This window comes from Nannobrachium achirus (assembly GCF_963921795.1).
Source record: "Nannobrachium achirus genome assembly, chromosome: 15".
NCBI classification, from domain to species: domain Eukaryota; kingdom Metazoa; phylum Chordata; class Actinopteri; order Myctophiformes; family Myctophidae; genus Nannobrachium; species Nannobrachium achirus.
Window position 1 is genome coordinate 17400903 of NC_137822.1, and position 14714 is coordinate 17415616.

At 42.0% G+C, this 14714-nt stretch overlaps 1 protein-coding gene across 2 annotated transcripts in view; it reads right to left on the reverse strand.

The window, feature by feature from the left end:
* Positions 1 to 1611: 1611 nt before the first annotated feature.
* The window catches only part of pdlim5b (PDZ and LIM domain 5b), a 90773-nt gene continuing 77670 nt past the window's right edge, over positions 1612 to 14714 (reverse strand). For both annotated transcript variants that reach the window (XM_080743253.1, XM_080743252.1), the window contains 6 exons: positions 14110 to 14273; positions 7014 to 7194; positions 5195 to 5375; positions 4750 to 4870; positions 4276 to 4391; positions 1612 to 3062 (listed from right to left, as the gene is read on the reverse strand). In XM_080743253.1, the coding sequence (XP_080599379.1) occupies positions 2973 to 3062; positions 4276 to 4391; positions 4750 to 4870; positions 5195 to 5375; positions 7014 to 7194; positions 14110 to 14273 (853 nt within the window). In that variant the 3' untranslated portion in view covers positions 1612 to 2972. The remainder of the gene's footprint in view (positions 3063 to 4275; positions 4392 to 4749; positions 4871 to 5194; positions 5376 to 7013; positions 7195 to 14109; positions 14274 to 14714) is intronic.

Consider the following 14714-nt stretch of genomic DNA (forward strand, 5'->3'; position numbering starts at 1 on the left):
GCTAAAGCTCTTTCAGACTAGTTCGTCTTGTGTCGACTCCACTCCGCTGCGTCCAGCGTAGGGCTCCCACCTCTGTCGTCTTGGAGAAGTGCACAAAGCTATAGGACTGATTCTGAACATTCTTTAATTGCAGTGGTGGGGGGAAAAAAAGCACTAACATTTTTTACTTGGTTTTTACTTATAGTTACTTAGTTTACACCACTGGTTTGATGTGCATTAAGTCCATGAACCCCCGTTTTAAAAATATATAGATTCTATCTACACCAGGGGTCTTCAACGTTTTCAGGCTAAGGACCCCTTAGTTAAGAGAGTGATGAAGCAGGGACCCCCACAACCTTTTCATAGATTCCATATAGTTTAATTGTTGACTGACAGCACAATCATCAGTGTAGTTTGGATTCATGTTAATGTGGGTTTTCAGATATTTAACCACTTGAACCGTCAATACGGAATATGGACACTATAGGGTTTAAGTAGTTAATATAAAAAAAGGAGAAAACAGGTTTCTATCACTCAAAGATTTGGAGGACCCCTGTAGTAACTCTGGGTCCCGGACCCCCCTGATCTACACTATGGCATCCTCAGTGTTAATCTAACTCTGAAATGCAGATCTATGCAGAGTAGAGCTAAAGGGTCCATAACTTATCATATTTTAACTGGGGGCCCATGGGGGTCCCCGGACACCACATGGAGAACCACTGGCTTAAGACATTAGTATATCGTCCCTTTTTCCTACATTACATTATTGGTCAAAACTCCACAGACCAGTCAGCATAACCATGCCAGCAGGTGTTGTTGCCATTATTCCCATAGTTCCCCCCCCCCACACACATATTAATGTAACAGACAGTTTTTCACAGCATGCCATATTGACATGACATTACAGTTGCCTAGTAGCCTTGGGAATAGGCTACTCACACAGGTGTTACCAATGATACATTATTAAGATTGCATTAGTGTAGCAGAGTATTTACAGCATGCATAACATCAGCACCTTGACTGTTTGCCCTGCATGGAACACAGCCTGAAATAGGCCTGTCATTGGTGCCACCTATTTTTGTGTACCCTAGTATTTCACAATGTCTGCTGTGGAAAAAGGTCCATTGTACAAGGATTGATTTATTGAGTGATTGAAAATGTCAGACTAAAGCTTCTTGCATCATTTTATTTGACTTTAATTCCTAAATGAATGACTATAAACACTGACATATAACATACTGTAGGGTTTATGTAGGCCTATGTAGTCCACTATACTTGAATTCATAAAAGTTGTAGGGTGTATGCAGTAGAGCAGTGTTTCTCAAACTTTCAAATGTCAAGGTCTCCCCTTAACTCTGACAGTGTACAAATGGAACCATTAGGGTTCATTTGGTTCCATTTGTACACTGTCAGAGTTACAGACTAGTATGGGTCAATTTAGACCCCCATAAATGAACCCAGAGTCCCTGGAATCCACTTTGAGAACCACTGTAGTAGAGCAACACATTTGCTGTTCCTGATTTATTCTAACACCATTACCGGTATTTGATGAATATTAGATTCAAGGCTCTGATCACAGAGCCATGTAGATATACAGTAGCCTACAAACTGTACGCATGACATACGTTTCTTTATGTTTAACTCTTTTATTTAATTTCAGAAGAAAAATGTGTTCTTTCCCCCCATGAAAAAAATAACAACTATACATTGCACGGAACGTAAACGGTATGCGTATATGTTTTTAAACAAAACTGAAAACAGTAGAAACGAATATTGACAGCCGAGCTCAGATTGTCTTTGTGTAGGCTATATGTTATGTCAGGGTAAATGTATGGAAATTCAGGAAAAAAAGAAAAAGAAACATGTAACAGAAATCATTTAAAAAGCAAAACATGAAAATGTATCTTTTGTCTCTTGATCCATATCTAATTTTGTGGTAATGTCATGTGGAAACCAATTTGAGCCATTTATATATTATAAAACAAACTCGATCAACAGAATAGCACTTCTCATTCACCCCTATCAGTGTGGCAAACTAACCTAGAATGTGCAAAAATGAGAGCAGAAAATCAGAGAGCCCAAATCAGAGAGCCCAAACACCTCCTGCCCCAAATAAATAGCCCAGGATAAATAGAAACCTAACAGACCCGAGAGACAGTGCTCAGAAAGGGACATACCTTCAGACATACTTCCAATATATTCATTGATATAATTACTGTACTTTGATGACGTAAGCCAGTGGTACGCAAACTCTTTCATTTCAAGGACCCCAATAACACAGAATGTACAAAAGGGTCCACTGGTTACATTGGTTGAATACAACCCCCTCATGGTCATGGAACACTGAGGGTCCCTGGACGCCACTTTGAGAACCACAGACGTAACCAATACTCCGGTGACATTAAGGCAAACGGTGAATTCAAACTATACCAAGATGACTAAATAATATAGAGTTACTGAATGAAGAACCCATAACCCAACGTCTAAATAAACAGTCCAGGGTTCCATTTGCTGCCTCTGCTTTTGATATCCTCCTCTGGTCATTAATTCTTACTGCCAGTGGGGATATGCTTTATGCCTGCTTCTGGTCAGACTGACTAAATACACACATTTCCTCTTGAGAAATGAAGACTGTCTGATATTTATGTTTGATGAAGTCACAATTTAAGTATTTAATACAAAAAGTAGGTCAACCACATAATTAGCCCTGGTAAATTTGACAATATTTGTCACAAATTGTCAAGATTTTCCAAAATCTTTAAAAAAATAAAATGTCTATAGAATTTCACAAATGATGGCTTTTTTTTTGCTATACGTCAGGGCAAAAGTGGTTGATAAAACATCTCCCTTTTTTTAACTAATCTAACCCTGGAAGACACAGTGAATTAAACCAGAACAGTTTCCTTTATGATAAAATGACAAAAGAATATAAACAACTGACGGACATATTGTTGTGACTCTTGCCCTTGGACAATCTTAGTGCTGAGGGCAGGTTAGATTTTGACAGTGTTGGCGTGTTTCTTGCACAGAGGCTTGTCCTTCTTAGAGAAGAATGCTTGGCCTTCCAGACTGGTGCTGCACACCTACAGAATGGGGAGAAAAAACATGCTTTGAGACACATACGTATATTGCAGGGGTTCCCAAACTTTTTTGTCTCAGGGCACCCCATGAATATTTGTTTAATCCGAGGCACCCCTACATTATAATTTTCACTCCCAGCACCTTATATTTATAGCATATCGTCGTTGTCGGGTGGAAACCTTGTATGAAAATGTACTAAGTGAAAACAGCAGATCTACAAGCACACAACGCCTCGCATCGCGAGGCGTTGTGTGCTTGTAGATCGGCTGTTTTCACTAGTTTTGTGGGACAGTCTTGTATGATGAAGCAGGACTTTACTCTACCAAAAAACGTACACATTTGAAACTTGGAGATACGAGGTTTCTGCCCGACACTGGCGATATTTTAGTGATTATGTTGCGAGGAAAACATCGAGATGATAGACATTTTGGTTAGAACTGACTGGAAATAACTTTGTACTTCAAGTTTAAAATTATACTAAATAATTTTTCACATGTCCAAATAAATTCCAAATATTATCAAATGATCTCGCGGCACCCCTGGACTGCCGTCACGGCACCCCAGGGTGCCCCGTCACCCACTTTGAAAACCCCTGGTATATTGCACAGGTATTCGGGGGCATGGCCAAATTCACCATCGTCTTGGAGGTGCAAACAACACAGCAGGAGTCATCGACATGTCCGTACACGGCCACATTTGTAACGTGGCAAAGACTTGGCCCTGTCCACGGCAAATGTGTAATTTTTAGTTTTACACAATTACAATGCTCTTATTTTTATCATAAGACCCAATTACTGAATGTCAAGTCTTTCTTTCAGAATTTGTATGACAATAATTTACTACGACACGATGGCACCTTATGAGTCCGCTACTAATACAAGTGGTTTTCAAATGTTTTATTTTTACAAGGACCACCATAACTCTGATAGTGTACAAATGTCACTCAATCCATTTGGTTCCATTTGTACACTCTCGGAGTTACAGACCTGTTAAAGGAGTAGTTCACCCCCAAAACGATTTTTTTCTCTATTGATTACTCACGCTGCTATGGAGACTGCATTAAGAGTGTCTAATAAATGCCTAAATTCAATTGTAACTGTAAATTGTTATCATTGGCACCAAAACGTAGCCTCGTAAACCAGACTCCTCCTGCCAGAAGATGGGAGGAGTCAGTTTACTAGGCTAACCAAAACTGGCTTTAGGGTTTGTACCTACCGCACACACAAAGCAGGTGTCATGCCAGGTGAATCCCAGAGCCTCCAAGAACTTATCTCCTGCCTCGATGGGGAAATCACAGCCATGGCAACTGGTACCAAACAGCATGTAGTAGTCTGCAGAGAAGATGTTCTTTAGCATTCACTGTGGCTTTTCTTTATAAAGTGAAATCCTCAGTGTTACTTTATCCATGTCTAACAGTACAAACAACCCCTGTACACTACAGTGCAATAGTGTACAGTATAACTAAGCTACTCTCAGTTAATTTGGTGTAAAGCTCAAGGAAGGTATAATTTCTTGTAAAAGACATTGCAATATCTACTTTTTTCCACTGTATGTGTATTCTAATCTAGTCTGCTGTCTGACGAGTGCCTAACACCAGTTTGATTCCTGCGTGTTTTTTCGGAATGCATTAAAAACGGACCAATCAAAAATTGCATCAGACTCTTTGCGCAAGGCCTGTTGGTCTCGTACCTCTTTCACAGTATGGCTGTCCATCTTCCATATGAAATGTATTACTTCTGATTGGTTGCTGGCAGGAGGCACATACAAAACAGTACACGTGCCAGGTCTGTTTCAGGGCGTTCATCACCTCCTGCATAAATAATAGAAATACATAAACAGTGAAATCATAACATATTAAATCTTAATGAAAACTCCATACTGCATGTGGCTGAAATAAACACTGATTTATGTAGTAATGTATAGTTTTCAAGTCACGTCTTTTGTTGTTACAAAAATAATAATATTCCAGATGAGGTGAAAGGTAGACAGCCAGCCAGCCAGCCAGCCAGCCAGCCAGCCAGCCAGCCAGCCAGCCAGCCAGCCAGCCAGCCAGCCAGCCAGCCAGCCAGCCAGCCAGCCAGCCAGCCAGCCAGCCAGCCAGCCAGCCAGCCAGCCAGCTGTGTTCTTCACTCACCCCTAGGATCTTCTGCTGACAGCGGTTGCAGGTGGGAGCTAGAAACTCCTCATAGCAGTGTGCACAGTACACCTGACCCCTCTCCTCTACAAAGCCACATTCTACCAGGGAAGCATGGCAGTGGGCACAGTTGAATTCCTCTGGGTGCCACGACATGCCCATCGCCACCAGGAAGGGGCCCCTACAAAGAACAAGCAGGGGACAGAGCACAGAGACACCAAATGATTGGTACAGCTTTCTATAATCCTATTAGATAGATACCTTTATTATCCCAAGGGGGAAATTCAGTCCTTAAATAAAATAGACCTTATTGTAAATAGGTCTATTTTATTTTATTTTAAAAATAAATTAATGAATTTTAACCAATCTGCATGGTAGAGTGTGAAGTAAGCAATTTACCCCGAGTGAGAGGACATTATGCTCTGATAATGTCCTGTGTGAGGGGGTGATCGGACGAGGCGAAGCCGAGTCCGATAACACCCTCACACAGGACATTATCAGAGCATAATGTCCGACCCCGAGTGGTAAATAGCTTTTCTACCACTTTTTTCCGTATACATGAAAGAAGACACATAGTTGTAACTTGCAAGGATATTAAGTTACAATCATTATTGCCTATAAAACTTCCGCGACGACAGCAAATAGTTCCACAAACAACATCTTCTACTCACCACCAGATGACGCCAACTCCATGCAGAGAAAGATGTCTAGCATACAGCTAAGCTAACGTCAGTTAGAAGGACCGTTCCGGCCGTAAATAGAGGCTGTTCGCTTCCAGAAAGGCATAGGTTCAGAGAAAAGGGGCTTTAAAGTTGGCGGATTGCATTGGATCCAAATAAATCGGCGACGTCGTACGCACGTTAGTAAACATAGGACCGCTACGACCGTCATATGTTGGTTGGGGGAAAGGTGTTCCGACTACCTCCTGAAGTCCCCGGATGTACACTGAGGCGCATTGATCTCGTCCTCACACAACTGCGGCGGTTGTTCTGCCATAACCTCCGGAATTTAGCCAATCAGAATCCAGTATTTCAACATGTGACTAGAAAAAGTGGTAGAATACAATATAACTATCACCTCTGCAGTGTTTGGATGTGATCTGTCAACTCTTCTACTGAGAAATGTAGGCCATTGTGTTGGTAGAACAACTAGTACTGCCTAGAGTAGTACTGACTGAAGCTCGTAAGCACACATTTCCCCTGATCAAGTGGTAACTTCTTATTGGCACATTTAGTCTCTCATGCAGGATATCCGGACATGATAGTTGTGGATTGTAGCTTCAATTTATATTTTATCTACTGTCCTAACAATGTCAAATGTGGGGGGGGAAATAAATAAATATTAGCTCAGTATATTATGCACTGAATTCCTGCACTTCCACCGGAAAGTTTTCCTTTCAACTTTCAAATGTCTCAAATAACTCGATATCGTGATAAATGGACACTGATGCCTAATTTATCTTGTGTCCCATGCTGAAAATAGCTTGTCGTACGACTATATATAAATGGTAAATGGTAAATGGTGCATTTATATAGCGCTTTTATCCAAGGCTTGGATAATAGATTGTGCATTACATTCACCCATTCACACACACACATTCATACACCGGTGGCGGAGGAAACCAATGCAAGGCACCAACCTGCTCACCGGGAGCAACTAGGGGTTCAGAGTCTTGCTCAAGGACTCTTCGACATTAACTCAGGGGGAGCCCGGATTCGAACTGGGAACCCTTCGTGCTCTAATAACGGTTTCTCTACCTCTGAGCTATGCCCCCCCCCCCCCCATATATATACACGTCAGGCTTGATGCTGTTGTTTACCTGATGATATTGTTGCATTTGCTACACATGGGGGTCCGTGTGCCAGCAGGGATGTGCTCAGCCATCTTCACCAGTGAGTCCAGGTCCTGTGGGTGTGGCTGTGGGATGGGACGGTCTGGGCCTTTGGGGACTGTGTTGGTAATGTTGCCGAATGAAGGAGCCGGCCCTCCCTTAGGAAAACCTAAAATATGAAGATGAAAGCGTTGGTATTTAAATACTGTAAAACAAACAGCTGAGTTACTTGCTCAGCATTTTAGCTGTATCTGAGACATCAAGTGTATCGCATCTTTGCAAAATATAAAACACAAACGAGGCATAGCAACAATAAATAATATATTACAATGATGATATTATTATTAATACTGTTATAACAATTTCTGCATTTTGCAGATACTCTTATCCAAAGCGAGTTACAAGTGTAAGAAGGCATGAACCCTAGTCAACAAACAACATAATGCAAAGAAAACAATTTAGTGCTACAAACTAACTAGGTTACCAGGTAAACATCAAACACAGCGTCAGTCTACAAACTAGCATTTGTGGACAAGCAGAGAGTATGTCCATCTAATTAGCATAGCGTATGTGAACAAGAAACCAACATGTATCTGAATAGTACTGTATAACTAGCATCTATCAACATGTCATAGTCAAGTAGGTCGGGAGTGGCTTATTGTCGGTATCAGCCGGTAACACGCGAGAGTCTGTCCCCGTTACAATGCGCTAGACCCCTGGGAGATGGACTGCTGAGGTGGAGCGCCACACCTACCATCAGCTCCCAGTACTTGCCGCACAACTTGCCAAGCCGTGCTACTCATACGCTGAGTTGGCGGTGCCCGGAATCGAACCCATGACCTTGCGGTACAAAGGCGAGAGCTCTACCGACTGAGCTACCCGGGATCACTAGTGACTTTGCATTCCCCTACAAAAACAGGTGTGCGCAGTATACAGGTGTCAAATATTCCTCTCTCTATCGTCCATGTGTGAAGCATGGGACAGACAGCTGGGCACATCCACCCCGCAGCAGCCAAACAATGGATCAATGTTTCACAGGAGGGGAAAAGACTTTCCCAGAGACAGAAAAGACACCTGGAAAAATAATCCCTCTCCTCTCCTCTCCTTTCCTCTCCTCTACTCCCCTCATAAAAAGAGAAAAAAATACTTCCAAGAGGGAGGTCAAAATGTTAGCGTCCATCGGGGGGACAGCAGGGGGGCAAAGGGAAGAAGGACAGAGACAGTATTGAGACAGAGCACCATCCTCAAGGGCCAGAGGGTCAGCAGTCAAGTGCACCCCCCCCCCCCTTCCCCTATTTCCTCATAACCAAGAGCAAACTCACTGAATAAACATAACCAGGCACTGACGGGGAGGTGAGAAGAGAAGGAGAGTGACAGAGGGGCAGAGACGAACAACTGCTTACAGAGAAACTCTGGCCTCATAATATAGAGCAGTGATTCAGACACAACGTTAAAGTGATGAAATGGGCCATTCGGCATAATAGTACACAACATTTATGTTTGGTGCTGTAGGATATTTTTATGCCAATACTTCTACACTATTATATTTCTACATTGTGGTATTGCTACTTAAAAAACAAATCGGATTACTTCTTCCTATTGGTGTAACAGTTCATTTAACAAAAAGATTTAATCAATTCAATTTCGATAATTGATTATTTTACCAAAGTTAAACGATAAAAAATAGATCCCTATTTTGGGGCGAGTAATAGGCTATGTAATATGCTACTTTAAAAACGTTCAAAAACTAGTAAAAGTTACAAGCTCACAACGCATGGTGATGAGACACATTTTGAGCTTGTAGATCTGCTATTTTCACAATTTTTTAACTACTACAATGTGACAAACTATATAATAGGGCTTACTGATTCGTTGCAATGCAATACATTTTAAAAACCTGCTCCTCAACTATTCGATTAATCGAAAAGGTAATCAATAGAATGATCCCTAAGGAAATAATGGATAGTTGCAGGCCTTCTTCTTCCACCACTAGATGGAAGCGATGTGGAGCGTAGATAAGGAGACGGGAGGAATGGCCAGGCTGTGCACTGCAGGACGTGTGACTGACAGGCTGCAGGTACAGGCTGGAGATCTGTATCCACTTTCTAATTGAATCTCAGCCCGTCTGCTTCCAGTCAACCCCTCTCTGCCTGCCTGGTCTGGGAACACCGCTCAGTTTAGCTCACAGATCAGTCAGTTCTCAGTGGCGGAAAAAGTACTCAAATATTTTACTTAAAGGAATTAAATGTAACTTTAAGACTATTAAACAATGTATATGTATATACATTTTTAGCAGTCATTTCCCTTCATCAGTAACTATATTATTGTGCTGGGGTGTTTCCTTGCAGAAAGACACATCCCCTGGCTGTATTTCTGTTCTGTTCCACTCTTTATGTTGACATTAAATGTCAACAGAAACAGTGGAGGGACGTTTTTGCCAGGGGGAGCTCAGCCAGAGCTCTTAATTTCTCTCTTTGAACTTCAAAGGGGTTGTGCACTAAGGTAATTGATTGGGCCATAAAAGTGTCAAGTCCTTGTTAGTGATCTCTTTAGTCAATGAAAGCATCAAAGACAACTACCTATTTGATGCCTGTCATAGAGGGGAGGGGGAGGGGGAAATGTTTTTGTGTACACATAAGCTTGCATATTTTTCCTTTAAGTGAAAGTATCAATACTGCAATATAGAAATACTCTGTTACAAATAAAAGTCCAGAATTCTAAATGTACATATGAAAGTGTTCATCCAAATGTACTTCCGATCTACAAGCTTGTATTTTCAAATAGCCTAGGTATAAAATAGGGCTAAAGTGGTTCATCTGTTTTATAATATTATAATTTATTATAATTTTGATACTTTTGTGTGACGCTGTGTTATGATCAACAACAAAATGTTAAAATATTGTGATACTGTTCCTGCCCAACAGCAAGGATATTCCGATACAAGCTTTCTGGCCAACCGCGGTGATGTTGATGTTTTATGGAATAGACAGGAACTGAGAGAGGAGGCATGGGGATGATGGGATGAGTCATCTTTACAGCAGTCTTATCTGTTATACGATAAACATCTGGGGGAAGTACTCCGGTCTGTCACCAACGCTGCTGTCTCTCTGCTGCCGCTACACAGATGGCCCTGCTGCTCTCACACTGCATGAGGCACTGGACTTTCAACCACTTCAAACCTCTGGACTTTGACTGCGTTTCTTTGGGGGGATTTTTGTTTTGTCCACACCAAATCTCTCCGTCAAAAATCTATATTGCGATGCATTATGGCGTTGTAGATCTGTTATTTTTTTTTACTAATGTTCCCCCCAGAATATGGATGCTGGGGTTCAAGTGGTTAACCAAATCAACCCTGGCAGCCCTATTTTGGTCAAATATTTCAGAAATTGTCAACATGAAAATCTAAATCAAAATCTTTTTTTTCTGTTTTTGTTGAGAGATCAGTCTGTCTTTGTCTTTCTGTTATATATATTTAAAAATGCCAAGAAATACTAGAACTCAGATGCTCTGGTCATACAATTCCTGTACACATAAGAAGATACAGTATACATATAGGGTGTTTTTCCTAGCAATCGGTCACGTTCATACTGTACCTCTTAACAGAGGCCAAATATTATTAATGCACGCAAATACTTCCTGGCAAGATTTGGCTCCCTTCCACACGGTCAGTATGAGCAATGCGGTTGTTTACTTGAGCTCAAATGAGTGTTAATCCGAAACATAAAGCATCTCACAGAGACCTGACTATGGTCTTTGCTGCTTTCACCCTATGCCTCCTTTCAGTGGTCATGACTTAAAAGCCTCCAGGGAGGTGGTGGGCAGGCAGGGGACCTCACTAGCCCCACACCCAAACCACTGCACAGAGAACATACTGGATCTGTTCATGTATGCACAGTATCAGTGGTGCAAAGTAACTAAGTATGTTCCGCTTACTCAATTACTGTACTTACAGTAAGTACAATGGTTTAGGTCAGGGGTCTTCAATGTTTTCAGGCCAAGGACCCCTTAGTTGAGGGGAGAGAGATGAAGCAGGGACCCCCACAACTAATAGATACCATATAGTTTCATCCACCTCAGCAATCCATCTCCCAGTGGTCTACTCTAGAGCATTTTAACGGGGATAGCCTCCTGCGTTCTCTGACTGACAATAAGCCTCTTCAACCTACTTATACTTATACTCCACCACATCGCAGAACACCAATCTGCGACGCATACTGTATTTTTGAAAGATTTTGTCAAATTTTGAAAACTGGGAATGGGGGACATCCTGCTTTACTTTTAGGTACATTAAGTATGTTTTCATGCCAATACTTTTGTTACTCAAGTAAACATTTTAATAGAGGACTCTTACTTGTAACAGAGTATTAAACTGTGGAATTGCTACTTTTACTCAAGCAAATAATCAGAGTACTTCTTCCACCACGGCACCACCTAATGGCCCCTGCTTAAATATGTACTCTGAGTGGCCTCCGATCTCATGACCTGGATAGCCCTGCTTAAAGAGCAGCCTCATGTAAAATAAGATCAAAACAAACTAAACTAGAAGCAGTGCTCTTCCGAGCACAGGTCTCCACCAGGCCAGGTGTCCTGGTGGTGCTACTGTATAAATGTAAAAAGGCTGGCATATGTTCTTCACCTTAGACCTTTCATGGCAATCGGACACTGCATGCATGATTTGAGGCATTGTGTTCCAAAAATGTGTTTTGCTAAAGTCTACCTGCTGGTGGCGCTATAACAGGCCAACGTGAAAAGGGTAGCATTTGTTCCTTGACATAGTGGGAATATGTGTGGCAAATTTCACGGTAATCGATAGCTGCGTTGATGATTTGAAGCATTTTGTTCAAAAACTGAGCAATCCTGCAAACTTTGGAAGCCAATATTAGCCAATTAGGATGGAATATGAAATATCAGATGGACCGGACTTGATCACATGACTATAGAGATACTGTGTACCGATTTGCATGATTTTTGGATAAAATCTCAAGGAATAATCGGTAAAATTGTGTTTTACATAAGTCGGCCTCCTGGTGGCGCTATAAAAGGCTGATGTGAAAAATGCAGAGAAAGGGTTTTTCCTTGGCCTCTAGGGAGTGCGCTTACAAAGTTTGAAACTGATCGGTGGAGTTATAGGTAAAACCACAAATCGGCCTGTTATAGCGCCACCATGAGGCTGATTTCAAAAAATTGAAGTGGCATGTCTTCCTCGACCTAGTGGGAACGTGTGTGCGCGATTTCATGATAATTGCACTTTGCGTTTGGGATTTGAGGTATTTTGTTCAAAACGGCTCAATCCTACAAACTTTGGAAGCCAATCTTAGCCAATCAGGATGGAATATGCAAAATCGGACAGATCCGTGTCGATCACATGACTGTCGAGATACTGCCTACCGATTTGTAGGATTTTTGGACAAAATCTGTAAGAGTAGTGCACAGAAATGTGTTTTGCGAACATCGGCCACTAGGTGGCGCTAGAAAAGGCCCATTTGAACAATTTAGGGCAGAGGTTCTAGATTGGCATCCAGGGAATGTGTGTGCTCACTTTGGCAGCGACCGGGCCAACGGCGACTGAGATTAGGTGCACACAAACTGCGAGGACACACGGACGCACGCACGCACGCACGCACGGACGGACGGACACACGGACGGACGAAGGGGAAAACATACTCTCCCCCATGCCTTCGGCTGGTGGAGACAACTATACATTTCACAATCCATTTAACTAAGCGATAGTGGAGGTGAAAGCTCCTAAGTTGTGCTCATTAGCTGAACAGCACTCATTTTATAGAGCTCGTAATCTTAAATGACTCTGAGTATCAAACATCTTATCTGCTATAAAAGTAACTAGCCTACAGCCCCCTGCGGGGGCCTGGCCCCTTTGTGTGTGTGCCTGTTAGTCCCCCTTGGTGTGAAGCAGACAGACTGAGATGTTGTTCTCTCTGGAACTGCCCCCGGACTGGGAGTGTGCTGCTTGGTGACGCCCATTTGTGATGTAATTCGCATCACAGGCGGCTGTCCCCCTTGGTGTGAAGCAGACAGACTGTGATGTTGTTCTCTCTGGAACTGCCCCCGGACTGGGAGTGTGCTGCTTGGTGACGCCCATTTGTGATGTAATTCGCATCACAGGACAAAGCCGCCTACAGGCCAAAATTTGGGAAAATATTTTAAACATTTGGGGATTATGAGAAGTAGAGACACATCTGAAGGTGATAAAGTTGATGTTGGGCAAGGTACATGCGTTATTGATTTTTGTATTATGTTTTTTAGACAATTGAACAACTGCTGAACGTGGAGTTACAGATGGAAACACACACACATACACACACGGAGCAATTCTAATTAAGGTTGTGGGATTGTGGGATGACTGAGAAATTAGGGTCTACGATAGCATGGCACTGCCCTCTGGAGACCAAAAGAAGCAACTACAGATTGACAAGCTCCAGCAGAGATTAACCAAGCTTAACCAAGCCTGAAGTTTCCTGATTCAGTATTTGATCGGACAAGACCCTGACCCATATAAGCCCATTCAACATCAAATTCTCTATCAGATTGAAAACACACATCCCTGATATTGTCCTTCTACTGTTCTTTTTTAGTGTGGTTGCCCCTGCAGGGCAAGCTATGGGCTTAATATTGATGACATCAGGGATCTCCATATATGGGCATAAAAGGGACAAGGACTGACACAGAGATTTCCATATATGGCCATTAAAGTATTTGTGACTTGAAAATTCAAATGGCAAGACGGAATTCATTTGCAAGTGTGGTCACGGCAACCACATCTTTCTAGTTTATTATACTGTAGTTTACAGTATTTCATTATTTAAATATTTCTGTAATGTAATTGTAATTGTTGCAATCAAGGAGTTAGTCTATGCATGAAATCCATGAAGTCCATGCATGAAAGTCTGACATATTTTGTTGTTCAGCAAAAAGCCAATCTACGTTGCTATTTTATTTATTATTAGTTTTATAGTTAAATAGTTAAAAGTATAATGAACGCTACACTAACAAACGTGAGTGTTGTTGAACTTGACTTGTGAGCCAGGCTGAGGTGTGTGTGTGGGTGTGTTGACTTTCACAGTACCTGCGGGGCCTCCGGCCTGCCAGGGTTTGCTCTGTGCTGCAGCAGGGCTCTTGAACATGGATGGAGGCCCAGCGCTGCCATTCCTCGGGGCCCCGGACGATTTGGAAAAGGTCTTTGCTGGAGACGAGACGTGGGTGCTGGGAGTGGCGTCTTCAACCACTTCACTGGAGAATAGGGATGGGACGATAATTGTTATTATCGTTTATCGTGATAAAAAAAGAACATTCACAATAATCGTATCGAGGAAATTTCAATTTATCGTGAAATTGCAATGCAATGGGATCAATTCAGCTTTTATTTGCCGAGCTGGTACCATTTAAACCATCTATAATTGGTTAAAAGGACCTGGAAATAATTTCTCTCTACCAAATTTATTTGCCAAAAATAGCCGATCTACATGCTCACAACACAGCGCGTTGTGAGCTTGTAAATCTGCAATTTTTGGGCAAATGTACCGCCCCAGATAAATGGATGTTGGAGATATTTTGATTATCACGATAATATAGTAAATCGCCATTTCTTTGGTCACAATAATCGTATCATCACATTTTCATATCGTCCCATCCCTACTGGGAATAGACAGTCACTCCATATGGATCACAGAT